Below are 26753 nucleotides of genomic sequence, written 5' to 3' on the forward strand. Positions count from 1 at the left end.
TTTCAGAAGGATTATTCATACTTGCACAAGGATCAGTGACTCTTGTTGCTCTAGTCCGTAGTTCCTGACCAGGACCACGGAAGGCAGTGGATTTACACAGAAGACAAAATGGACGTCTTGTAGCCTTTTGTACCTTATCACTTCTGGTGGGTCACCAAATCGCAAGAACTCAAAACTTGTTTATCAAAGCCCATGGTAAGCATGTTGGACTGGCCTTTATTTAAAGACAAACTCAAAACTCTTCTATATGTAAATTGAGAATATTTTTTTCTGAACTGAAACATTTTTAGTTTTTCCTTAGTTTAGTGCCTGGCCGTACCATTTTTCAATGACAGTTTTCCAAGTAGAACTTTGCCTTAAGACAGCTAAACTGGTTATTTGAGATGGGCTGTGGAATGTATTATGTTCCACAGATGCTGGTTTGCCTGCAGGGTAGATTAGATACTCTAGAAATGCCATAAGACCCTTAAAAAAAATGTGATATTGCTACAGAAATTGATCAAACTGTTGTATTACTGTAGGCTGTGGTATTTGGACCATTGCTAACAGAATATTGACAAGGTTATCATAAGTCAGGTTTTCCTGAGTGTTTCCTCATCTCCTGCCAGGAGATTTTGCCAAATGAGATTTTGAGGATTTCATAGTCCTCTAGGTTTTCCACATGCCAAATATCTTCAGTCAAGCTATCCTTCCACTAGAAATCCTGGATGTAACCACGGCACATTTTTAATGTTTTTTGTTCATCCTCCTTATGATGTCCAACCAAGACATGTTACCAGTAATTTAGCTGGAACCGTGTGTTCTTTAATGTTCTAAATCATGTCTGAAGACATGAGAACTGGGACTTCTTTCTTGCTGGCAGAAGAGAGTTTATTTCATCATAGTAGACAAATGTCAAGGACCCTCAGCAAACTGAGTTTGTTTTAATTAAATGACATGTTGCTGCTGTTCTAGCACAGTTTTTCTTTCCTTCTAGTACTCCAGATTGATTGTAAAAAGTGGCAAACATGAGCACTCAGGGAACTATTGAGACCTCATGAACAGAAAAACACCCATTGATCTTTGTCTTTGGGCTGTGGCTCAGACCTGAAAAGACGTCCTTAATTGCTTGTACTTCAAAATAAATCTTATTTCCTGATAGGATTTTATTGAAGAAAAAGAGGATCAGATACTGAGACAGAGAGAGGGAAGGAGAGCTGAACATCAAATCCCTAGTGTGATTTGGGCATCAAAACCTCTTAGGTAAATTCAAGCTCTGAGAATCTTGAGTGTTGTCTTTCCGTCTTTGAATTGTATCAGTTGGTTTGGGCTTCACTTCTGGTGTTGGCTTACAATACTGTCTGTTTTGAGAGGCTTTTAGAGACGAATAGATTCCCATGGTGTGTCCAGCTGCAAGAGCTTAAAAGATTTCAAGTGGGAACAGAAAAGTGGGTGTGGTTTTAGACTGCTGAAGTATTAAGCCAATTCCTCATATGTGGCAGAGCAGACAGATAGAATGAAATTTGTACTTAAATTTGCTGTAAGATTAGGAAGTATCTGAATTGTTTGTATCCTAACCTGTACTGTAAATTGTTCTAAATGCATGAATGAGAGGCAGTTTTAAAAATACTAGTTTTTTATGATTATTCTGTGATTGCTGAGTCTGGAAACAACAAAAGAATTTTATTTTCTTGGCTCTGCTAGACCCTGATGAGAGTGGGTTGAAAATTTTCTTTAAAAGCATCTTGTGTGAGAAAACTGAACTTTCACTGAGGTTAATATTCTGTAAGCTTTCCTTAGTAATTAAACAATATTGTAAAAATTGAAATCTTTACTATGGAGGGAGGAATATTTTCCCAAGAATTATGGTATTAGCTAATAGCTGATAGCTGTAAGCTGTCAACTTTAATATTCACACATACCCACATATTATTATTGTTAGGTAAGGTTGCATATGTTAAGAAATTACCTATAAGCAGGTGGTAATTGACTTCTGTTATTATTGCTCTAGGGTTTTACATATACTTGACTTACACCCTTTGCAAGCTGGAGGTGGGGTTAAAAGTTGAGGCAGAATTTCTCAATCAGCTATTTGCTGCTTCATGTTAAAGAACAACTGTTGACAACTGTTAAATGATGGCTCCTTTCTCTAAGAAAGCAGTCATTATCTTGTAAGACATTGACATTTTTCTACAGCAGTATTTTAATGCTGTAAGATAGGACCCACAAAAGAGCTTAGGCTAAGAGAAGGGGAGGGCAAGGAAAAGAAATACATACAGTGGTACTGGAAAAAAGGAAGAGATAAGTTGGTATTTAAAGCTATCAGTAGCTTAGATAAATGGGTAAATATTACGTACAAATACACACACATACACATGTCCACAGAGGAGCGTAAATTTGTACATACAAAAATTATCAATGCAAAAAGCACACATGCATGTGCATTTCTGTCTCTAGTATCCCAGAGACGATTCCTCCTCTCCCTTTGCTCAGTGTTCCCCCTGGAAGAGATAAGCTGTGCTTACTTTGGCATCATCATCCAAGCAACCCGGGAAAAAACATAGTCACCCCTCCTCTCCTCACTCCCTGTCTCTCCTGTTCCTTCCCGACACCTGTCTACCCCTCCTTCCTCTCCCTTCCCCACACCGGCGCTGCAGCCCACTTCGGGCCGTCTCGCTTCCGCGGCCCCTCCCGCAGCCCACCACGCGCGGCCCCCTCGGGCCTTCACAGCCCTGGGCAGCTGGGAACAAGCCAGTGCCCCCGCCCCTTCTCCCTCCCACCGCTGCCGGCTGAAATTACATCTCCCCCTTGGAAGGAGCATACGCTGAGCGGGGCAGTCCGAGCAGCTGCCTCGCTCCGCGCACGTTCCCTCCGTGCGCCGCTGCTCTGCGGCGCAGCCGAGGCGCCCCCCGCGCCGGGCGCGGCGCGGAGTCTGCGGGGCTCTTCCTTCGTACTGTGAGGGCAGGCCGTGGCCCAGTGGCAGCGGGGGCCGGCCAGCGCGGGGGCCAGCCTTAAAACCACCGGGGGCAGAGGGCGCCCCCCCAGGGGAGGAGAAGCGGGGGCGGAAGAGAAGACGGCCGCGTGTCTGCCGCCAGCGGCTCCCGAGTGCCCCCGCCTCCCTGGCCGCGCCGCGCAGCCTGCGGTCCGCGGGCAGTATGGCCAGCGAGCTCGAGGATCTGAAGAGCCAGGAGGCGCAGACCGTCTGCGAGGCCCTGGGGCGCTACGAAGACACGCTGCGGGGCGCCGTCCGGGAGATCCACGTGGACATCCAGGTGTTCAAGCAAGGGGTAGGCCGGCAGGTGGAGGAGGTGCTGCGCCTCGCCAGCCCCCTGGCACATACCGTCTCTGAGCTGCAGCAGGAGAACCGGCGCCTGCGGGCGCAGCTGGAGCGCCTGTCTCGGCAGGTGGAAGCCCTCATCCGGTCGGCGGGGCTGCCGCAGGAGTGGTCCGATGAGGTGGCGGGGAGCCCCCTGGCCGGGGAGCCCGGCTCTCCGGGACAGGGTTCGGCCGGCAGCACATTCTCCAGCCATGCCAAGCTAGCGGTCACTGGCCGGAGCCAAGTAAGTGCTGGCCATGGCCAGGGAGGTGGCGGGAAGGAGGGCCAAGAGGATGCACAAGCAGATGCTTCACGGGTGTTGCCGTCCTTTGCTCTGCCATGGGGGAACGTTTAGGGAGATGGGGCTCTTCTTTTGCAGTGCAGAGTCAACAGGCTTTTGGGAGGTGCTCTGAGAAATGGTTTTAGCCCCAATACCACCTGGGGAGTTCCTGATTATGGCACTGCTTAGTCAAGCAGGCATCTTGGTTAGAGTGGTAGCGACCTGTCAGTTCAGTGTGGTTAGAAGTCGGAAGAGAAGCTGAGGCAGTCTCAGCTATCAATATACATATGTATGTGAATATCTGTGTATCCTTTCTGGATTCAATTCAGGGGGATCTGTGTGCCAGTAATGCTGTTTGCCAGCTGGCAAGTTCACAAAGGAGGACAGCTCAGCATATAGCAGGCAATAGCATGTTTTCCTAAGATAGTGACTTAGCAACCTGCAGTGAGACAGTTTTACTGCACAACCACTGTCCCACACTGCTGCAGCTCGTCCCTGAGAGGTGGGCCTCATGCAAGCTGTCATGGTCTCCAATGACCCAAACTAGCACGAACACACGCATTCCTCCCGGTTATAAAACTCTTTGTGCAGCGTAATGGAGCCTTGTAACTTGGTGCATGGAAACCTGTTAGTGTCATCTGTCACTGAGATGTTTTCTGTAATACTTTTTCTATGTGTCTGGCCCTATGGAAAGAGTTGAGGACTTGTGTATGATCCTTGACACCAGGAGGTGGCAGCCAGACAGTACACCATGATTCAGTCACATAAAACTGTGTGAGACCAGAAACTTGGCTTTCACAGATGACAGTTTATTTTGTGTAATCTTGATTAAGCCATGTCTTAAGGGATCTTAAGACTGCTGGAGCATGAAAAGCTGGTCTGTGGTCTGTCCAGGCTATGGGGCTGGAAAATAAAAGCTCAGAAATTAAGTTCAAACAAAGTGAAATTGGTGGGAGTGAGCAGAGAGTCTGTAGTGCTTTCCAGCCCTTTTCATTCTTTCTGACTCAAGAATGGAGGCATAGGGCTTCCTACACCTGGGCAAGTGAAAAGTAAAGCTGCTGCTTGATGTGTTGTTCCCACATAGTCATGGCAACTGCTGCCTTTTCCCTATGTGGCAAAGGTAAGCAGCATACACACAACTTTCAGATCCATTCCTTTTTGTTCCATGGAGCCATCCACACTTGTTTATATTGCAAGGAACAGAAGTGAGCTGACTGACGTGGAAGGGACAAGGGGGAGTGTGGTCCCTCACACCATCTCACCTGATCTTTCACCACTCCCTACATTGTAGTGTGTACTTCACTGTGAAAAGTCTTGCATCGAGGTTATAGAAATAGCCAGCTTTAGGTATCAATCTGCATTAAAGCACAGAATGAGCTTTTGTTTGGATTAGAACCTTCCCGCTTTGCTTTGAGGGTTTAGGAAAGATCACTTAAGTACTTCTAGTTCTTCAATGCTCTCCCATCAATTTTCCCCAGAAGGCTGGACAACTTCCTGAGTTAGCATACCTGACTGAGAAGGAATTTCAGTACTGAGAACTACGGGAGATGCAGCTAGAGCTACACATACCAAATGTATGCAACGAAAGCATGATTTTGTGGCCAAGGCTCTGATGTGACTGTGTGCAAATAGCTAAAGAGCGAGCCTTAGTCGCTGTGCCAGTCACCCAGATTCTCTGTAGTGAAGAAAGTGCTCAGTCGCTTGCAATTTATGGTTATATGATCAAAGCACTTGAATCTAAAGAGGGTAGATTTAGATCAGATCTAAGGAAGACGTTATTTGCTATGAGAGTGGTGCGGCACTGGAACAGGTTGCGTAGAGAAATTGTGGATGCACCATCCCTGGCAGTTTTCAAGGCCAGGTTGGATGGGGCTTTGAGCAACCTGCTCTAGTGGAAGGTGTCCCTGTCCATGGCAGGGAGATTGCAACTAGATGATCTTGAAGGTCCCTTCCAACTCAAACCATTCTATGATTCCATGAAACAGTAAATGACACTGTGTATATTTTCAGATAAATGAGTATCTGTGATAAAATTGGTGACACTTTCAGCCTTAGTAAATACTTGTATAAAGTATGAGATATGAGAGACAAATAATACTGACCTGGGAATAGTAGCAAATCAAGATGTGTTCTTTTGCTTCTGAAAAGATTTATTGGTTGAGTTCCCTTTTACTGTATGGTCGATGCAGCATTTATCCCAAGAAAAGGCTGGATTCTGTTGCCTTCAATGTTTCTAGCAAAATACTTGGGATAAGAGTTAAGACTATTGCAGATTGGATATTGGAGATTCTGAGCATCTTCAGTATCTGAACCATTGTTTTCTAAAATTGCTAGATTATTTTTCAAGGTAATTTGATTGAAAAAAGTTAAGCCAGGGAGTTCCAAGCACAGTTTAGAAGTAAAGACACAAATCTTTTAATTCTAATCTTCAGGCAATCTCTACTATGCTGTCCTTGAAATCTGGTATACAGCAGTCCTGTAAGTGCCAATTTAGGCAGAATTTTAAATGGCCATTAGCCATTATGATTTAGAGGTGAGTCTTTCTGGTATTTTGATGCCAGACTTTAATTTGGCTCTCTAACCAGGCCAGAATCTGAGAACTGCTTTCTCAAAGGTGGCTAATAGGATATGTTTGAGGAATTTATTTTAAACTGGGATCCCTCACTGAGCAGTTTGTTGCTATTTGTCGTCCTTTGCAGTCACTGAGGTACCTGTCTGTGATTGTTAGAAAGGAAGAGGTTTGACCTTTTCTGTTGATCAGATCTTACATTTTGGCAGAAGCTATATCTCTTAGGATCTTTCCATAGTGTTTGTGGTTGAGCATGATGCCTTTGTGAACAGAGAGGACTAAAAGTACTGTAAGGATATTCTGGTTTTATACTGTCCAAAGATTTTTCTGTGCAGCATGGACTGGCTGCTGGACAAACTGCTGCAGAGAACCTGTCTGCGATGGTCAAAGCAGCAGAGAGACAAACAGCTGGCTGACCACCTGAGAAGATCTAAACAAATATTATCCATTGGTATCTCTCTGTGGTGACTTGATGGCACCCAACAGTTAGTCAGTCTGGGAGTAACTACATGAGACATAATGACCTGGGGTATACAGGCAGGGAGATTAAGTGAGCTGCAGGGTCAGTTACAGATAGAGAATACTTGTGTTGTTGTGATGGACAATGGCTTTCTAGTGGAAGAATTAAGGGGTAAATGTAGTGCAGTTCTTGCTGGCGTCCAGCAGCCTTGTTTGCATTTCCTTACACATTTAATTTTTCCCCATTTCGCATGTATCGATGATCTCTTTATATGCAAGGAACGGTGTCGAATCTTGCCTTGCAAAAGTCAGTGGTGGTTTTGCTGTTCACCAAAGTGAAGCATCAAGAGGTAAAGAGTGTTTCTAGATCAAATGATTTTTACCATGATCCTTTTGATAATTGGTGCTTTTATGAAAGACTTTGGATGATTGAGATCTGTCATTTGAGAGAGAGGAATCTCATTTTTCTGTCATTCTTCTACAGTTTGACCTTGTTGCAGACAAAAGCTTGAAGACATGACAGACATGTGCCTTGGAGGCTCAGAGAGGAAATAAAAGTTGTGTTTCTTCTCTTTCTAATATCATGATCTGGTGCTTATTTTTTCTGAATGCATGAGATTTTCACTACTGGGTTATGATATTGCCTGTTTTATAGCAGCTTCCAGTCATGCATCTCCAAGGTCTAACTTCTTTGCAGTGAAGGAGGAATTCGAGCAGCCCACAACTATGGAAAGTATTACCACCCTACATTACATGGCGGCCTCTGAGCTACAGAGAGATTAGTTCTAAGAGCAAGCCTGAGTAAGACATGAAAAACATTAGCATTAACTTTCTTTTCTTCAACTTCAGCAGTTCCTCATCATGTTGTTGTTACATGAACTGTACAAATGAGTACTTCTCATTATTAAGCACAGATATAGGTACCTGTCCTTCTGCTATTTACAGTCTATGTAGCCAGCAAGGAAGTATTGTTACACACATAGGTTTGTCAAGGGCTTTGGCATCTCCAGACACAGTGGATTTTAAGGTACTTCAGCCTGACACTACTAAATGCACAGTAGAATCTGATCCCAGATCCTCACAGAGTTCTATCAGCGCATTGGCCTTCCCCATCCTCTAGCCTGGTATCAGTTTCTTCTCCAGCACTGTCAGCCAAAATGTGGTAATCATGTTTGCATAAAATAAATTAGCGCAGCACCTGTCACTGCATTAGGAAGCCAGTTCAGTGTGTAGGATGCTACATGATCTTTGCAATGACCACCTCATTTAACTGTTTTGCTCCCCCTCTTTCCCCCCCTGGCTTATAAAGTAGATTCATGTTTACAGTCTGCACAGATGTGTCACACATTCAGGTCATAATAGCTGACACAAATGGCTAAACAGTTCTAACTGTATTCCATGGGTACGTTCTAGGGAGCTGCATTAGCTGTGCTTTACATTTCAGTTCTGGATATAGGCAATAATTGTTGACTAGGATCTCAGTTACATTAAATATAGCAATAAAAATTTCAAACCCCTGATTCTGCATGGTTTGTATAATTAATATTTGGTGTTATTTTTCTCAAATTAATCCTGGCAGTTAGTGTTAACAGAATTTGCTCATGCATAGTACCACCTTCTTGACAAATATGAAAGTTTCAGAATAATTTCATTTCCACAAATTAATACAACGACGCAGATCCAGTCAGACATGAGTCAGACCATGTGTATGTATAGAAGCATTCTCTGTGGGCATAGCAGATGGTATAAAAATTAAAAGTATTTTTGATTATCAGGAGAGACGTTATTTTAAAGAATTTGTTCTTCTGGTGATGTGAAAAAAGTTTGCAGACTAGCTTTACAGAAGAACTCATCACTCCTTTTGGTGCAGCTTTGTTGGATGTGAGCTCTTCTGAAAACCTGTCTGTAGTGAAGCCTCTAAATGGGAGAGATTCCGCAAAAATCAGTGAAGCTTAGATAGCTGAGTTGTAGTGCTTTTGCTTGTCAAAAAGTTTTAGGTGCTGGGAAAGCATGAGAAGTTCTCAACATTCCAGCGTCCCCAGTCTAGTTTGTTTTCCTTTCTTTTTAAATAAAGACAGAGGAAAATTAAAACAAAGATTCTCCTTGTTTGGATTGATATACTGAAGTTCACTACGGATTTGATGCGTAGGACCTCCATTATATCTTGCACCTGAAGCCTTCACTGGGCACCAGTGAAGCTATAAGCAACATTGTGCTAAAACATGGTGTTGTGCGTGGTTGTTTGTTTCAGTGGTGGTGGTGGTTGTTTGTGTTGGTTTGTTGTTTTGTTTTTTTTTTTAAAAATGTAAGGCCCAACCTGAAAGTTGAGAGAAGGATTTTCTTGAAGTTTAGTAGTGTGGGCATGTAGCTCAAATTCTGCTATATACACCTGCGTTCCATTGAAACCACTTGGAGGTTGACACTTAAATATCTAGAAGGATCCGAATCTAAGGCCACGACTGTATACTGTGTGACAAAACTGTGTTTAGGCTGCCTTACTGTAATCTAATACTAGTTAAGAAATTCTTAGCAAGATCTCAGACCGTGGTTACCAGGAATTGACTGGGATTTGTGCTTGAGGTAATGAAAGTTCTAGTATCTCAAGTACCGGATGTTAAAACAGTCTGTGCACTTTGCAGCATCTAACAAAATTAAATGCTTTTTAAAAATCTCCAAGGTGCATTAACGTTGTTGTCTGGCGTTCTTAATTTAGTTTTGATGAGTGTAAACAGATGCATGGTAAACAGCAGACAAGTTCTGAGAAACTATTTTTGATGATTTGTCTTGAATTGATTATATGGTTTCTGTATTTTACTTAAGATATATTTTTCCACTCTATAAATAAATTATTCTAATAATTTGTGATGAAGCTATAGAATAAATAAGTAAAGTCAAACCACCAGTTTGCTCTGTATTTCCTGTGTATGAAAAGCAGAGACAAGTAATTACATGTATAGACTCTGCCTCTTTCCTTCTGTGTTATGTTCCGTTGGTTTTATACTTACCTGCAGTATAAAATCATCTTCAGTATCTATCTTTACTCTATCTGTCTGTCTTTAAAAAGAAAAAAACAAAACTTGTTTGGATTGAGTGTATAAGAATTTTTGATTATTTTTATAAGGGCATTATTACAGATTTTTTTCTGTATTCATAAAATTTTTGGCCAATCTGGTGGTTAGATATCTGTCTGGAATCAATTAAAACTTTTTCATGGACTTTGTGTTGGAGAATTTCACTCTACTGCTTGTATACACTGCTTCTTGGAAGCTACATTTTAAATTGAATTAATTGTTTGTCTGTGAAGCAGTTTCTTCTTGCTTTAGTTCCTGCAGCCAAAACCACGTAGTTCCTTGTGATTTTTTTGTATGTGTACACACAAACAAACACACAAACACCCCCTCCCACACACACCCCCACCCACCCTCCAACAACAACAAAAAAAATTCTTGACTGATTTTCCTGGAATTATATTTGCGCACGGTATGGGAAAAGTTGGTGCTTTCCTGAGAAAGAACTATTCTTACAGAAGGTGCAGATTATAGTGCATCTGTAAAGTTCTAGGATCATGTTTTAGGTAATGCTTTTACAGTGCATAATCAGAATGTAATTTTTTTCTGCACAAACAAAAAAAAACCTGGAGAGCATTAAGCATTTTATACAATCTCAGTCTCTCCACTATTGTGTGGACTCTTCTGTTTATCACCTTCACAGTGGATGGTGATACCTTTATCTAACAAAAGTGTAAGACCCCTCCTGGGTGCATGGGGGCTTTGAGGAAAGTATGTGAAGATGGATACAAGTCCTGCAGTGCCAGTGGTCATTTAGCAGCTTTGGCTCTTGGGGTTAGATAATTGTTGCCTTCTTGTACTGTGGTCTCTAGCATAAGGAAGACTTGTTCTTGGCAGGTGTTTCTGAATATTCTTGTAACTTTTGCTGCTGTTTGAAATTTAGCTGTTGTGTCTGTTATCTGTTCTGACAGAGTGTAGACCTGGATGACCACCACAAACCTGAGTTTAGAAGAGTTTTTAGTTCTTCCATCATTGAAAATGGGCATCAGTCTTCAGGTAGGAACAGGGCATGAAATGAAGTAGCACTACTTGTAAAATACCTGATCCTGTCAGTCGTAGAGCAGTTCTCACATGTTAGAAGCATTAGAATCTACTATGGTTTCAGCATAGATATTGTACTGTGGCACTGATACCTTTTATTTTCTAGTTAGGAGTTTAACTTTTAAACTTTATTGATAAGCATGCACTATTGTGTTTTGTAAATTAGAAGCTATTACTGTCACATTATCTTGGGGCATTAGTGATAATAAGGCCTGCTATTTTTGGTGCCCTTGTAGCCTTGCATCCCGAAACATCTTGCAAATTACCTGTCCGCTGCCATCATCCTTCAGTGGAGGGAGGACTTACTGTCTCTGTTTTAGAGAAAACTGAGGCACACAGTGTTTCATAAAACCAGGAAAAGAAAAGAACTCCTAACCCATGGCAGGAGATTGGGAGCGGGGTGCGCAGAGGAAGAGGAGGAGCTTACCAGATGCAGATGTTAGTGGATTAGTGATCTGAAGTTGTTCTTGCTGAGATTCATGTAGGACAGGTATGATCGCTGCAAGGCGAGGGTTGTTTCCGCAGCATGGTGTAAAGGGTATGATGTCCGGCAGGGAGGACTAGGTGGAGTAATTCCAATGACTTGTAAAATAAAGTTGTTGCACTAAAATTGCTTTGTAACTTTGTTACAAATATGCAAATAAATTTACTTCCTCTCTCCTTTTCTTTTTATTCAGTAGGTCAGGCAAAAGCCTCTCATGAACTGACCTCTTTTCACATGTCAGATTCTTCCCCTGAAGCCCATGCCCCTGCAGTCACCTTACAGATGCCTCATCTTCCTGTTACTGCAGTAACCAGGATATCAGAGAAGTTTTCAGGAGAGACTATCTGTTCGACCGGAACAGCTAATGCGTCTGCTGGCCTCGTGGGACAAAGCAAGAACAAGAATGCGATAGCAGTGAAAACTTCCAACCAGTCAGGTAAAAGAGACAAAAATAATGTGTTTGCGGAAGCTGTGTCCCATTTCTTTACTTCAAGAAACTGGTGCTATGGGAATGTTCCTGTGACCTAGTGGTAATTACGAAACCTTGCTTCTATGACTACATATCCCATGGTAGGACACACTGATTTAGAATATTGTGAGTCCTAGGTGGAGCTTTCGGCTATAATGTCACATCTGCTGAGAATTTTTGCTGCCTAATATAGCTGAGTTCATAGTGCAGCCTATCCTCTAGCACACAAAAAAGTATTTCTTCAACATGGCCAGCTATTTTAATGAAATTTGTGGGATTTTGTAGTGCTTTGAGACCTGAGGCCTCTTGAGAAGTTAGGCAGATATTTGGCTAACAGATTCAACAGTTATTTGGAGAGAGGAATGACCAACAGCAGACTGATATATACACACAAGTCAGAGTGATTGCGGAGTCTTATTTGTATCTAAATTTAGGTTGTTTGGTTTTTTTAAAAAAAAAATCTCATTCATATTGAAGTCATTCATCTTTGAGCTATATTGCATATGTTTAGTGATAATGACACAGATCAGACTATGTATATGGGTCTGAAATTACAGAGAGAGACCAGATGGAATTGCCAGCAAGAGATAGGGATTATTTGCAGGTTATTCTTTCAACTTTTGTCTTACTAAAGCTAAAAATGTAGCAAAGCCTTCCTTTGTCTTTTTTCCTGCTGTTTCAGTGAAGGCCTGGAATTCAAGTACAGTGAGAACGATGGGTTCATCTTCCACTGGGGGTGAGTGTTCCTACCACTGTATCCTTACGCAACACAAATTGAGAGAGATTCCATGGTCTGTGTCTGGGGGATTCAGATCTGAGAATGTAGTTCTGATTAGTAGGTACATAGTAATATTAAAATTGCTATCAAGACTGCATGCAGTTTCCGTTTCCCAGGTGTCATGGAAACTTGTTCCACTGTATCAGATTCTCAATCAGTTCAAAGCAAGGGATACTTTTCCTTATTTGCAGAGTAGTGTACATATGTACTGTTAGACAATCTGTGCAGTGGAAACAATAAGTGCTAGAAAAGTATGGCAGAACAGACAGTTTGAGCAGTGAAGATTTCAACTGACCAAGTGAAAACTGTGACTGAATGCAAGGTAATGGCAGTTGGAAAGTAGTGGGTCCACCCTATAGATTTTGAAGCAAATTCCTTTGAGCAGAATAGCAGTTAGTAGTCTCCTTTGTGTATGAGTGTGTCAAAAGGCAAAATGCCTTAAGGATTTTCGATTTCAGTCCAAATAGATGAGTTGAGCTCTATCCTAAAGTACTTCTGATTGACGTCACCAAGCTGTTACTGTCTACACAATGTACTGGCATTTCATAGTGGTCTCAAGTGTCTGTTTAGCAAAGATGTAGCTTGTCCAGAATGGGGATCACACTCCTCCTCCACTTAAAACCTCTGAGATTTGCACAAATATCTGGCAATTGTTGTGGCCCCAAATTTGTCACATCTGTATGCTGACATTTACGTGTTCTACATGAGAAGTCTAGTTGATCTGGATCCCCTCTATAACCAGAGGGAAGGTTGGGCATTTTCAGAGTGATTTCGACAGTGATCAGGATGGATTGCTGCTAAGATGCTGGTCTTTCTTCTTTGTGCATAGAAGGAGCCTTCAATAAATCAGTTGCTGGCTTATGCAACAAGTTTTGGCTTTAGTGTGTTAAAACTGGGCAAGCCACTCCATTGTTTTGCATTTACAGACCATAGCTGGAGTCTAGAGCTGAGCTCTAAGAGGCAAAGCGCAAAAGGTGGAATCTCAGAGGTGGGGGAGGAAGGTGCAAAGTTGGTTTTAAGCCACCTTTGCAACCTTTGGAATCTGTTCTACTTTACAAACTAAAATGTTTCCTGGTGAAAATTAGGTAATTTAAATTATGCCCTCAATCATGGCAGACTTTCTAGGACTCTTTATGTCTGCCAGAATCAGTGTTGCAAACTGAGCTGTAGCACCATTTCTTCCTTTCACTGAAGCATCCATGGCAGTGTGCCGTGCTCTGAGGTCTACAAAAATGTCTGAAATGATCCAGCCTTCCCAATGCAGTTTTATCAAAGGCATCTTCTCACAGCCCTTTCTGGTGTGTTTACACCACCCTCACTGCAATGCAACAATTTTGCAGAGGGATTGAATCCCTGGGGGAAATTTCTCCCCAGCTTGTTAGCTCATACTGGAAGTTAGAGGTCTGCAGCTTTTCACTGCAGTGAGTGAAAGTCAACATGTGTCTATCTATCAGGAAATGGTTTGAAGATGTATGAGGAAAGCAGATAAAAGAATTTCTGCCCTGATGCATCTTGTTTTTCCTGCTTTTATACAGAGAATACCACTTCTGTCACTAAGTCTGTCTCAACTGTGAGCTATGGGATGAGTAGTGGAACTAAAACTGATGAAAGGTACGTGTTTTTCTTGACTTTTTGTTGGGCCGTTGTGGTCAGTATAGTCTCAAGGGACAGGTGTTCTCCTGGCTTGGAGAACAGGCGAGTCCCAGATGCTGTATCTTAAGGGCTAAGTGGAACAGAGATGGGAAAGGATAAAAATCTTTTGTAGAACAGTTTAAAACAGACCTAATTGTGGATTTCAGCATTGTTACAGTGTTAGTGAGTAAAACTCTCAGTGCCAGCAGTGGATTTTTGTTAGGAGGAGCAAGCTGTCAGGCTCTTTGAAAACACTTTTAAAAATCCTCAGCTGTGTGAAATTTGTACTTTGGGCTTATTTTTGGAAATCAGCATATGACTGTCATCAAATATCCTTAGTTCGGCTAGCCGAGAGTTTAGTTTGTAGATAAATGCCCTTATGAGGACTGAGGACTACTGCACATTCTGGATTAACTCAGAGTTGCAGTTGCTTAGTATAGCTTTACATGGTATCACAATTACTACTGGCATATCCAGGCATCCTCAGCATGCAAAATATCCATCAAGAAGAATGGGAGGGCAGCCAATTTAAATCGCTTAAATTGGGCTTGTGTCTGCCTTGAAAATTATCCCAAATCTGGCATTGTGTTTCTTCTGAGTTAGTTCCAACATCAGCACTTCAATATTTGAGTCATGATACACTGAGCTCCCTAGAGAACTGGCTGTCAGATCTAACCTCCATCTGTACCAGAAATTAATGTGTGACACTAATGTCATTGATCTTTGCCTAAGTTTCCCCATTTCTGTCATGGGGAACATTTCCAAATGTGATGTGTGACTTACTTCATTAACGCTGATGAAGTGATTTATGGCTCAAATAAACACAAATTAGAATATAATCCTATATCTCTGGATCAAATTACCAACTTGCAGTCAGTGAAGCAACACTGACATGAGCGCAGGATTCTGTGTACTACAAGTAAAAATTTCAAAAGTACTTCCTGAATTACTCTTCAAATTCCATTTTTAAAATGTGACTTTCCCTCCAGGAACCTCAAAGATGGAAATTAATGGAATTTAGTGGTCCTGTGTGGCCACAATGTGTTTTTTTTTTCTTAAAGATGTTTAATTGTTGTTCTACTCAGTGCTACAAAGCATTTGTGACTTGTCCAGCTATGTCTCATTTATAAAAGTACCTTAGATTCTTCTATACTTAAGTGCTGTTGTCTGTCAATAAAACAGACTTTTACTTAAATTGCTTGTGACTCATTCAGGTCATCTTGAAATGGCTGTTTTGGGAAGTTTAGAGTAGGCAACAGTTGGACCTCTATGCTGACTCCTGGTACTGCAGAGAGTTACTTTTTTGTTTAACCGTATACTTTTCATGTTACGTTTCTCCAGTGCCACTAACAGTTACTGTAATGTGACTCCCAGCTCTCACTCTTCTCCTCCCACTGTACCTCGTCAAGTTGAAAGGAGGCGAGAACTGGTACGGTCTCAAACGCTCCCACGGACTACAGGTGCACAGGCCAGGAAAGCGCTTTTTGAGAAATTTGAACACGATGGTGGAAAGTACGTCACACCCCTTGTCGCCACAGTGGGTTTGTTAATGGGTAACTAATTTGTCAATTATTACCAGCAGAGGACAGCTGGGTGGGAGACTCTCTCAAGGTAGGATTTTGAGCTAAGGGACAATATGAGGTCACATATAGCTTTGCTGACTTCACAGACTGAGCCCTGGCAATTCAAAGCTACGGATTCCTCTGGTTTTGGAGTTGTTCAGCTGAAGAAGCAGGTGCTTTTTATCAGGAAAGAGTGCTGTGAAAGCTGCCTTCTTCGTCATTATAAGAGACTGGGAATGTAGTGACTTTCTGTTGCCACTCATGAAGGACCAAAAGTGTGGACTGTTCTTTATGCACCATGATGGGGGTATGATTTAAATAGAAGAGGGCTTGGAATCCTGGCTTTAGTGAAATGAAAATGAGTTTTTCTTGCAGGACCAACAAATTGAAGTTTCAGCAACGTGTTTCTCAAATATCACCTCCTGGACAGAGACTGACCTGGGCAGGGTTGCATAGATGTTGCTGACAAGTAGGTTTAAGTTTTTCTAGAATGTAATTTAATCTGGTCTCTGTTAATTTTCCAGAGGAAAAGGACAATCCAGAGCTAAGCTGAAGAGGTCGCAGAGTTTTGGGGTTGCCAGCGCTAGCAGCATTAAACAAATTCTGTTAGACTGGTGTCGCTCAAAAACCATAGGATACAAGGTGAAGACATGCTAGCACTTTCAGCTCTCTCTTTTTCAGGAGAATTTGAAAAAAAGTGTACTCAAAAAGCGAACGTAAAACATGCTAGACAAGTTAACTTGGAAGTTAACTTCCTTAAGGTCATCAAGTTTTGTGTGGGTAACGCAAACATCGTGGTTTCCATGGGCAGCACTTCAAGACAGTGATTGCATGAGTGAGGTTCTGTATGTCTGTCAACGCAATGCATTAATGTTTGTCTGAAAGACTACGTTTTTGTACTTATGGATATAGACTTCATTATACACTCAGACATATTTTTTTTTTAGTTGCAGCGGTGATTTTTGCATTCTCATTATATACGGCAAGATCTGAATAACATTTTGCCATTATGTGGAGACTATGACCCTTTTGCTGCACAACAGACCAAAGTACTCTCTACTGGTATTCTACAAGTGATTTGTAGTAAATGGTCGAGGTTGAATCACACAGTGTTAGTGAGCTAATTTCTGTGAGGTAACATCAGTGTGGCTAAAATAATTCAGCAGCTGAGGTTTTAGTAATTTTACCTGGTCTTAAACTGCAATTGCCAAAGCAATTCCTAGGAGAAAGAAATTTTTTTTTCTAGGCTCTTTTTTTTTGTGTAATATGTTTTTCAACGTTATTGTAAAATATGTATTATTATTGCTGAACTTTATAATATACATAAGCATAACTAGTGAAAATTACTGTTAGTTGCTGACCAGAAAAGCTGGGGCTTGAATTTTATATATGATGGGAAAGCAGCATGAGCCAAGAGCCCAATTATGGTTCTTCTCACTGTGGCGGTTGAAAGTAACAATAAGCATTTGTTCTAAAATCAGATTTTGCAGTAGGTGTAATTCTTCCTATATTTCTTCCTGTATTTCTACCTGTCTGTGTGTAAACTAGCATTGAATTGGGCCTTACTGAAAAGCAAAGCAAGCGAGCATAGTCTAGTGTTATTCACAGCCACAAAATGAACCATTCTTCAACTATAAATACTTCGCAGGGATAAGCAGTGTCCTTAGTTTCTGATACTGAGGTGGTGCTTTGGGCCTGCTCCAGAGCTCACTGACATTGACAACATTCGTCCTAGTATTTCAGTGGGCTTTTGATCAGGGACCTTGACTGTGTGTCTGCTTTGCATCTGGGCATTTCAGGCAAAAGGCTTTCATTGCTGAGCATGCCGTTTCTTCTCAGAATACAAATAATGTAATGTATACAAAAAGGGGAGGAAAAACATAAAGGCTGTGCTCTGTTGCTTTGGTTAGTGGGAGAAGGACAGAAAGTTTGCAGTGAGCAAAAGCAGCTGCTCTTCCGTGTTCCCCCGTGCTGCATTAACGTGTGTGGTTTTTTTCCTCATAACAGCACATTGATCTCCAGAACTTCTCCTCAAGCTGGAACGATGGGATGGCATTCTGTGCTCTTGTGCATTCTTTCTTTCCTGAAGCTTTTGATTATAATAAACTTGACCCAGCTAATCGCAAGCAGAACTTTGAGCTGGCCTTCACCATGGCTGAGTACGTATCACATTAGATCTCTGTGAAGTGCTTCCAGTTCAAGTCTAATGCAACTGGGCAGCAGTGAAGAGTTTAATTGTTCTTGTAGATCTTATATCACTAGTGTACATATGTCATGCCAGAAAATAAAGCTCTGCATAGAGAATGCATAGAACAGGAGACTCGGCAGTCTAAGATCAGAATTGGTTTTACCAGGCACAGGATAATTCACTGGAGTCCTATGTTCAGGTCTTTCACACTTTTCAGGCAGTATTTGAATTCTACTTTCTCACCTCTGTGATTCTCACCAGTGATAGCACTGACACGCTAAACTTGAGAAGTCAGCCTCATGAGTTACACTTGGACAGAAGAGGAAAAAAATAATATTTCTCTCTGTGTTTGTTTTTAATTTTTTTTTGTTATTTTGTTCTTGAAGTAATGAATGATTCTTAAAGAATTTGCCAATATAAATCACAAAAAAGAAATTTGAGTTCATAGAGCACAAGGTATCCAGTGTTTACTCACAGTCCATAGGAACTGGACATACAACTTGCAGTTTCTTAGCCAGTCCCACCTGCTTGATACCTGATTTGAATTTGAGGCATGTTAATATATCCATCCAGCCTCTCTGGAAAAACTGTGACACCTGAGCAGCAGAGAGTGAGTAGATTAACTTTTGGAATTGGGTTTTGTGAGAGGGTTCACCTCTGTCTCTATGTTGCTTTGGTTGAACAAGAATGAAGGTTGAATTCAGTGTAAGCAGAGTTAGATCAAGGCTGAGAGCTTCTCGATGTCTCAACATGGTAACTGCATTTTTGTAAAACAGACAGAGCTAATACACTCAGTCACACTGTCCTGATCCTTTTTGGATCAAATTAAATTAAACAATAACTTGTTTGTTAAAGTCATTATGAGTGTGAACTTGTAATCTAGAAATAGTAACTTTTTTGACCTAGTATCAACATGATTCTTACCTGCTGTTTTGTTTGACTTGTGTGACAGTAAGCACACGCCATGTGATATGCAGCTGGGTTTGGTACATTCTTTCTGAATACTAACAAGATGTGGGAACACATGGCAAAAGTTTTCTGCAGCTTCTGATACAGCTTCAAACACTGGTACCACCACACTGAAGCTCTGGGGTGCTGGGGTTCTCTGAGTGCCCTTTTTTTTTTTTTTTTAATCAAAGCAATAACTTACGAAATTGAATTTGCCATTCCAGAGAAAAGCTTTGAAAATTCTTAGCATAACTTTGAATCTCCTTATCACAGCCCCTAGCAAAGGAATTAATTTAGGAGTTACAAGGGTTTTACATACACACACATATATATGTGTGCATAAAAATTTTGTTGTTTGTCAGTGAGTTGGAAGAGATTCTACAACACTTTTAGGTGGTTGACCTCTAAAGTAAAACTATCTCCAACTCTCAAAAAAAAGCTGCAGTGTTTTTCTATCTCAGTTTAGGTATAACAGTAAGTATAGGGGAGAACAGAAGACAGCATGCACACAACAGTAAGAAACATTAGGTAAGAGGTATCTACAGAAATAACTACTTCATAGCTGTGATTGCCTTTAAAGTAACTGTTCTCTCCTAGTGCCAGAAAAAGGTCTTCTCTGTCATTGCTCTTCACCCCAGTATGAGGTCTGCTGATCAAATTGCTTCCTGCCCTTGTGATTTTTCATCTTAGGCCTCAGCAGATCTGTTCCTTTCTGCCGGTCCAGATCTCCTTCAGGCTTCTACTCTCCAACCTGATAATCTGAGATTGTTGTCCAAGTCATTCACACCTTGAAGATAAGGAGGTGGTAGAAAACAAACAATCCACAGCCACTTGGGCCTTCATTGGCACATCTCATCTCTTCTTGTGTCTTTCCATTCTTTTGGAGCCTCCTATGTAATAACTAGTAAAACTCATGATTTGCAAACTCGCATGACCCTGCTTACTGAGACTTGGACAGAGGAATGTGAGATTAGGCTACAAGCTACAGATATCAGGGATGTGAATGGCCATCAGTGGGATAAAAAAAAAACACCCTACAGGGCTTTGGGTCTGATCTCAGTATAGGAGAAGAGAGGGAAAGAACAGGAATATCCCATGGTCACAAAAAATAAGAATCTCCAATCTGGGCCTGACCATTTCATTGTGAAATTAAATGTTACTGATGAACCTCAGGATTTCTTAAATGCCTCAGTGATGCTCAAGTCAGAGCAGCAAATTAATCTTGAAGTAGTTACAGGCCTTAGATTTAAGTCTTGATTTGCTGTATCTGTTTTATTATTGCTACAGGAAAATGGCTCACTGCGATCGTCTGATAGAAGTGGATGACATGATGGTGATGGGTCACAAGCCAGATCCCATGTGTGTCTTCACCTATGTCCAGTCTCTATATAATCATCTACGATGCTTTGAATAAAACCATTGACACCTCTCCGACCGGAAGGGTCAAGTACAGTATGCTAATGGGAAGAGTAATGTTTTGCAAATGGAACGCAGTGTTATTTCTTGCTTTTTACTATCCCTTTGCTTACATTCAACTGTGTGACTGGCTGTCTGAAGTGTTGCTGAGCAGCGCCCCAAAGTGTTGATCACATCAGCATGTCAGTAAGACAGAAATATGTTTGAAAAAGATAAGAAAACATAGGGAAAGGCAAATGCTGTCATTCTGGTGCTAGCAGTAGGTTGGATTTTTAATATTCTTGTGTTTAAAGATCACAAGATGCTAATTTACTGCTCCTATCTCTTTGCTTTGGATGCAGTTTTATGCAGTGACAGGTAACTGCTACAAAGGTGTTCCCTCTTAAAATGCTGGTAAAACTCTAGAAGATGACACCTTCAATTCCACTTGTCTGTTGAGCATAGCACAAAAGAAATAGCAGATGGACAAGGAAAATTCCATTTTAACAAACGATAACCTAGAGTACTCAACCACTAGGGCAATATTGCCTCTCCTCCAGCCCTACCCCTCACTTCAGCATACATGCATGCACACACACACATCAAACAGGCATTGTTCTGTTCTCTTAAAGCAGAAAGAGAACATAGCCTCTTACCTGCTGACTGAGGAGACAGATAACTACCATGTTACACAACAGTGTGTGTCTGTAATGGTCAAATCTAGAATGATTTGCTTAGAGACTTGCTAAAGCCTCTGCTGGCGGTTGTGGATTAATTTCTTTATGATGAAGAATAGCAATAGTTGGGGCTGTTCTATGTATGAGATTGTGTGTTTGCATGATTTAGGATTACAGGAAAGGAGGGAGCTAGCAAGGTACAAAATCCACGGAACAGTTGTAATAGAAGCAACACTTGTAGTCTGCTTTGACCTGGACTCTAGGGGAGAGCAACTCTCCAGTGTGGACAGGAATGAAGTCTTTATGACTTGCTCAGTCCTCATGTTGACTTTGAGGTGAACAGGCAATATGCCAAAAAAAGTATGAAAGATGTAGGAGTTTTGAAATGCCTTGAGCTAGCTTCTGTTTTCAGTTAAATTAGCATTAAAACCACAATACCGTGGGCTTATCCAGATTTACTGCACAAAAAGGTCATGTGTCACCCTTTCTGGTTTTCTCTTTGATAAATCATCAGAGCTTTGTTTTCACAGTGAATGTTAAGAACAAAACCACTAAAAACTAGTTATTTTTTTTAAAAAAAAGCTTTTTAAAATTATTTCCTCCCTAAAAACACACTTGTAGAAAGTAAAAACTGAAAGCCCTCTGCTTATGCTAGAGAATGTTTTTTAACCTGCATTTGTGCTTTTTGTAGATATTTATAAAGATGACTTTTTGGTTCTGTATTGATGACCATTTATAATAAAATATGTCAAATGCTCTTCAGATTTACTGTTTCCCTTTAGAACGAACTGGCAGATCTGACAAAGAAAAATCAGTGAAAAAAACCCAGAGCTTTTGCTTAGGTTTTTGTTCTTGTCATGATGCTGTCTGCTGTGAATTTCAGTTTTAAAAAGTACAGAAGTTCAGTGGCATTCGGAATAGAATTTTAGTTCAGCTTCCCTTTCTAGTGAAGTTTACCTGAGAAACCATGACTGAAACAACTGCTTTGTTAGCAGTCTCAGAAAAAAAAAAAAAAAAAACCACACACCAAAAGTGTACAAAGGTAAAGTGTAAGTTAACTGCTGAAGGTCTGGATCGTCACGTTCTGTTTGGAGTGTAGCTAGGCCGTTGCTTAGACACTATGGAAACAGTTTGAAAGACTTTTAAATACACATGTTAATAAAAGTATCTGAAAGATACTTGATTAAACTAGCAGGATCCTTGTCTCACAGCTTTAATGCAAGTGGACAGGTTGGGTGGGCTGTTCATAGTTGGCATATGACTGCTGTTGTCTTCAGTTTTTGACTTTGTCTTGAATGACCATAATTGTGAGGAGTAAGTGTGCACGTGTTGCTCCACCAAATGTACTCTAAGGATAAACACACTGTACTTGTGTTTTGGAGGAGTGATTAGAGTAAGCATGATGAGAAATCTGTCCCTGACACGCAATATACATATTTACATTCTTACAGCAGAATACTTTCCATTGACTAGCAGAGCCAAGTTCCATCTTGGCTATGATAAGAGGTGCAATACTGGCTTTATGCATCGCGTTCCTTCACAGTCCCAGGTCACTGATGATTTTCCTGTGTGATATGATTGCTAAAGACACAGGTAAGTGCTTGGCCAATTTATGCCTAGTAGCAAATAATTATATAGAGGCAATTTTAGACGGTAAAATTATTGCCAATTCACCAGGGGGAGTTTACATCCTTTCTATAATTTAACTTGTTTTCACAGCTACCCAAAGCTATTTGTACAGGTTTTCTGAAGTCTTCCCACTTCAGAGAGGTTATAGTAAAGATACCTGGTACTTGCCAGCAAACTGATTGCAGGGGAATGGAAGACTATAAGCTGATTTTAACTGCTGGTGGTTCATGTGTAAGGAGATGAGGTAGATGGTGCTATGACATAATTTTAGAAAAGCCTACAGCTTTGTGCATTAAGAGAAGTGGTCTGATCTGTATGAATAACCTCGACCATTAGATTGTCTGGTTAAATTGAAGTATGTAATGTATGCCCCCTGCTGGATTTTTTTAGTTTAAAAAAAATGCAGAGTGTGTGTATATACACACACAGTAAATGTGTTTAGCATGAGTGATAAAGCGAACAATAAAGTCGGCATACTATATATTTTACACAGATGGACTGTTTCCTGGCTTTTCTAATGTTTCTGCACTGTATCTAAAATTCAGTACTATCTAAAGTGGTTTATTGGCAACTCGATCCTACTTTTAAAGGCTAGACCAATTCATTCATTCAGTACAAGATTTTCAAAATAATCTCAGCAGAGATATCACCTACTTTTTAAAATTGTTTGCTATATAGCTTCCCACAGCAGGGAAGTCCTGCACCTTGAAAGTATAATTGGATGGATGCCTTTCATCATGTCTCCCTTTGTGTGCCATTTCCAATAAAGCATTTAATCTAAATGTATGCTTAAACCAGTGCAAATTCTTGGATACATGTAATTAGGTATAAAACTACCCCATATGATTCAACATGTGTCATTCCATTAAAACGAGCCTGGCTTACAGAGATAGTTTAAAGTGTCCAAAATAAAAGTTGGCATTGCTTTATATAAGGTGCATTTAAAAGCCACTTTTGGTTATGTTAAAATAGCTCTATGCCTAGATAAAGCCTCAGTGGAGTTAACATAGCATCACAGAATAGTTTGGGTTGGAAGGGACCTTTAAAGGTCATCTAGTGCAACCACCCCTGCAGTGAGCAGGGACATCTCCAAACAGATCAGGTTGCTCAGAGCCCTGTCTACACTGACCTTGAATGTTTCCAGGGATGGGGTGTTTACCACCTCTCTGGGCAACCTGTTCCAGTGTTTCACCACCCTCATAGTAAAAAAATTTCTTCCTTATATCTAGTCTAAATCTACAGTCTTGTAGTTTAAAGCCATTACCCCTTGTCCTGTTGCTACAGGCTCTACTAAAAAGTTTGTCCCCATCTTTCTTATAAGCCCCCTTTAAGTATTGAAGGGCTGCAAAAAGGTCTCCCCGGAGCCTTCTCTTCTCCAGGCTGAACAACCCCAACTCTCTCAGCTTTTTTTCATAGGAGATTATTCTGGACACTAGTGGAATACCGGAATTCAGACATGTTACGTTAGTCTGCTTTGCAGTTTCAGGAACATTGAAAGCAAACAGTTAATGATGGTGCAGTATCAGCTGAACCTAGAGAATTCTCCCATTTCAGTGCACTGTCACAGCAGTCACAGCAATTTGGATGACAGTTTAATCCTCTGAAGAATGAGGCTCTATGGTATTTTTAAGGCATCTAATAAGAAACATGGAAACACATTTAATTTAGATCTAGTCTCATGAATGCTTGTTATTCAGACTCCTCCACAGAAAACATGTTTTTCCAGACTCTGAGAACTTAGGCCACTTCCTCATAATGAACCCAGTTTCAATGTCCAGACACAACTCGCCAAGGTGAGGAACTGCTTTGTAAAACCCTTTGTGAAGGCGCTAGTAGGGGATGTGGTACGTGAACAGCACTTGAGTCGGTGCCTGGAGCACTGGCGATGCGTACCCGGGAGCATGCGCTGCCTCGTGCAGCGGTAACTGCTGTGACGTGTCGTGCGGGAAAGGCGGCGCGGCCTTCAGCGCGCTCAGCCCGCGGCACCGGCACCGGCCTCCCAGACAGCGGTTCGCAACGCTCCGCTCGCCGACTGCCGCCAGGCGCGCGCACCCGTGACCGTTGGCGAGAAGCGCGCGAGGGGCGGCAGCGGAGGCGGCCGATTGGCTGCGCGGTGCCGCCGGGCGGAGGGCGGGAGGGGCGGAGGGCGGGAGGGGCGCCGCCGCCGTGCGCCTTCGGCTGCCGCGGGGCCGCGTCGTCCGCTGGTGAGGCGCCGCGCGCTGCTGGCGTTAACGGCCTTCTCGTTTTCAGTCCTTGCTAAGTCGCCCTAATTGCTGAGTTGACTTTTCCTCCGTCACTTGAGGAACGGCCCGCTGTTGTCAGCCGCAGGAAGTCTGCAATGATTTAACCTCTGAAAACTATCTGAGGTAAAAGTAAAACCTTCTTATGTCGTGTAATTCATATTGAAGGATCAGCTGTAAATTTCGTATTCACAATCTAAAAATAAATAATCTTTTAGGTAAGCTAACAACGCAGAACAGACTTAAAGTTGGTAACTACAAATTAATTACTTTGTGATGGTGTCGCTCACCAGTTGGGTCAGACCAGCACACACTGGGGTTTTGGAACAAAACTGCGTGAAGTCCCATGGGCCTCAGTAATGTCTTGCAGGACCATCACTTGGGGACTCCTCAGCTTTCAAAGTGACTGAGCACGTTTTGAGAAACGTAAGAGTCATTATTCTTAACTGCTGTTCAGATACCTCAGCATTTCAGTTTATTACGAATCATTTTATAATCCCTCTTTAATTACATTTCTAAAAGCCCTGGAATGTTACTGAGAGTACAGATAATAAAATTTTGTGGAAGATGACTGATATGCAGCCTTGTACATATTCTGTGACTCATGCTGGCCAAAGGAAACCTCTGTTCAAACTAGCTGTGAGTTCAGATCTACTTAAATCATTGGAAATCTTTCAGTGATTATGGAAATGGCTCCAGTCCTGCTCCAGTTGTTCCTGTGACAAAAATTAGTGCTTTCAACTAACTCATTTTAGCATGTTAGGTTAAGAATCTGTTAAAAAATATCCATTAGGGGAAAAAGAAAATATATATATATATAGACCAAGGGGAACCAGAATGTACAAATCAAGGGGACAGCCCATAGAAATGTTGCTCTTTTGCAAAATAGTTGCAGACTTCATGTGTGCAGTACCATATACATTGATTTACAGATCTGCCTCAGTAGTGGTCTGTGTAATTGATTCTGATCAGTGTTCAGCCTAGTCATAGTTTTGCTTTGCCTCCTGAATCAGGAGCATTCTGAGTGTCTGTGACCATAGCTTTCTATCCTTCTGCATCACTTAGCATTTATTGTTCATTTTCTTTGCTTGCCTTGCACCCCATTCTCTGCTGCTTCTTGAATCTAAGTCCTTCTCCTCTCAGGCTAATGGCTTCAGTTCTAATGTCAACCCTGGAGTTTTCTTTGTTTATCTCCGAAATACCTGCATTTTTCTGTAAGACAGAGTTTCTTCTGCTGAAACCCCTTTTTGCTCCTCTGGAGCATGTGCAGATTTCTGTTTACACAGCAGCTGGCATGAGAGGCACTGTAGTTACCAGTTATAGTGATCACAGAAAACATAGCAACTGTTTGAAATTAATGATCATAAGCAGCTTTCTAGCTGTCACTGCACTGTATTTGCAGCCAACAATTGCAGTTGCTTCCCATTTTTCTGTCTTGGACCAGCTTAACTTCTTTTGACCAATGCTACTTGCTGCTTTACCACTTCTCAATCTCTTTGAACCTTGTTGGTAACTCTGAGAACCCCTGCTCTGATCTAAACTATATCAGGGCTATACAGAGGGGGCATTACTGTACCAGTGCTCTTTTGTCTCCTTCATTTCTTCTGTCTGGCTCCCAATCTCTTATATCCCAGGAAAGAATATAGTTGCCATAAAGATGGAGCATACTGCTAAGGACATTTTATGACTGACATTTTAGATAGCTAGGTACTTAACACACCTTTCATTTGCTTTCACAATCTTTATGCATTTCTGCAATAAATTGATCAAAAATTACTGTCCGAAGCTGTGGGAACTATATCTCAATTAATGTACAAAAAATGCGTTTCTATTTCCAGATAGATCTTAACTGGAAACAGGTGAAAGGATGCACTGCTGGCTTGTGTGTGCTGTGCTTCTTCCACCTGGTGCAATAGCAGAAGGTTGCTAGAGGCAATGTTGCTGTTCCCTTAGCAACCAGTTTGTTTACCTTTCATGCTGTTCTGAGCCACCTCCTGGAATATTTAGTTGCACATTTAAAAAGAAACTATGATGTGCTG

General features: G+C 41.5%; 1 protein-coding gene across 2 annotated transcripts; it reads left to right on the forward strand.

Moving 5' to 3' along the window:
* Nucleotides 1-3134: 3134 nt before the first annotated feature.
* Nucleotides 3135-21609, forward strand: SMTNL2 (smoothelin like 2). Of its 2 annotated transcripts, none has more exons than XM_086624554.1 (9): nucleotides 3135-3539; nucleotides 10583-10667; nucleotides 11390-11632; nucleotides 12348-12401; nucleotides 13979-14054; nucleotides 15417-15587; nucleotides 16162-16279; nucleotides 17645-17796; nucleotides 20061-21609. In XM_086624554.1, exons 1-9 carry the CDS (start codon nucleotides 3135-3137, stop codon nucleotides 20185-20187), a joined length of 1431 nt encoding a protein of 476 aa, XP_086480680.1. In that variant the 3' UTR covers nucleotides 20188-21609. The 2 variants fall into 2 exon arrangements, with proteins under 2 accessions (XP_086480680.1, XP_086480681.1); XM_086624555.1 differs by having other exon boundaries at nucleotides 11393-11632.
* The last annotated feature ends 5144 nt before the right edge of the window (nucleotides 21610-26753 follow it).

This window comes from Tauraco erythrolophus, chromosome 21 (genome assembly GCF_009769465.1).
Source record: "Tauraco erythrolophus isolate bTauEry1 chromosome 21, bTauEry1.pri, whole genome shotgun sequence".
Lineage (NCBI taxonomy): Eukaryota > Metazoa > Chordata > Aves > Musophagiformes > Musophagidae > Tauraco > Tauraco erythrolophus.

Bases quoted from the DNA above. Each gene is read 5' to 3' on its own strand.
- SMTNL2 (XM_086624554.1), top strand. From the start codon at position 3,135: ATGGCCAGCGAGCTCGAGGATCTGAAGAGCCAGGAGGCGCAGACCGTC. The intron at 3,540-10,582 runs GTAAGTGCTGGC...CTGTTCTGACAG, and splicing joins CGGTCACTGGCCGGAGCCAA to AGTGTAGACCTGGATGACCA. The intron at 17,797-20,060 runs GTACGTATCACA...TTATTGCTACAG, and splicing joins CTGGCCTTCACCATGGCTGA to GAAAATGGCTCACTGCGATC.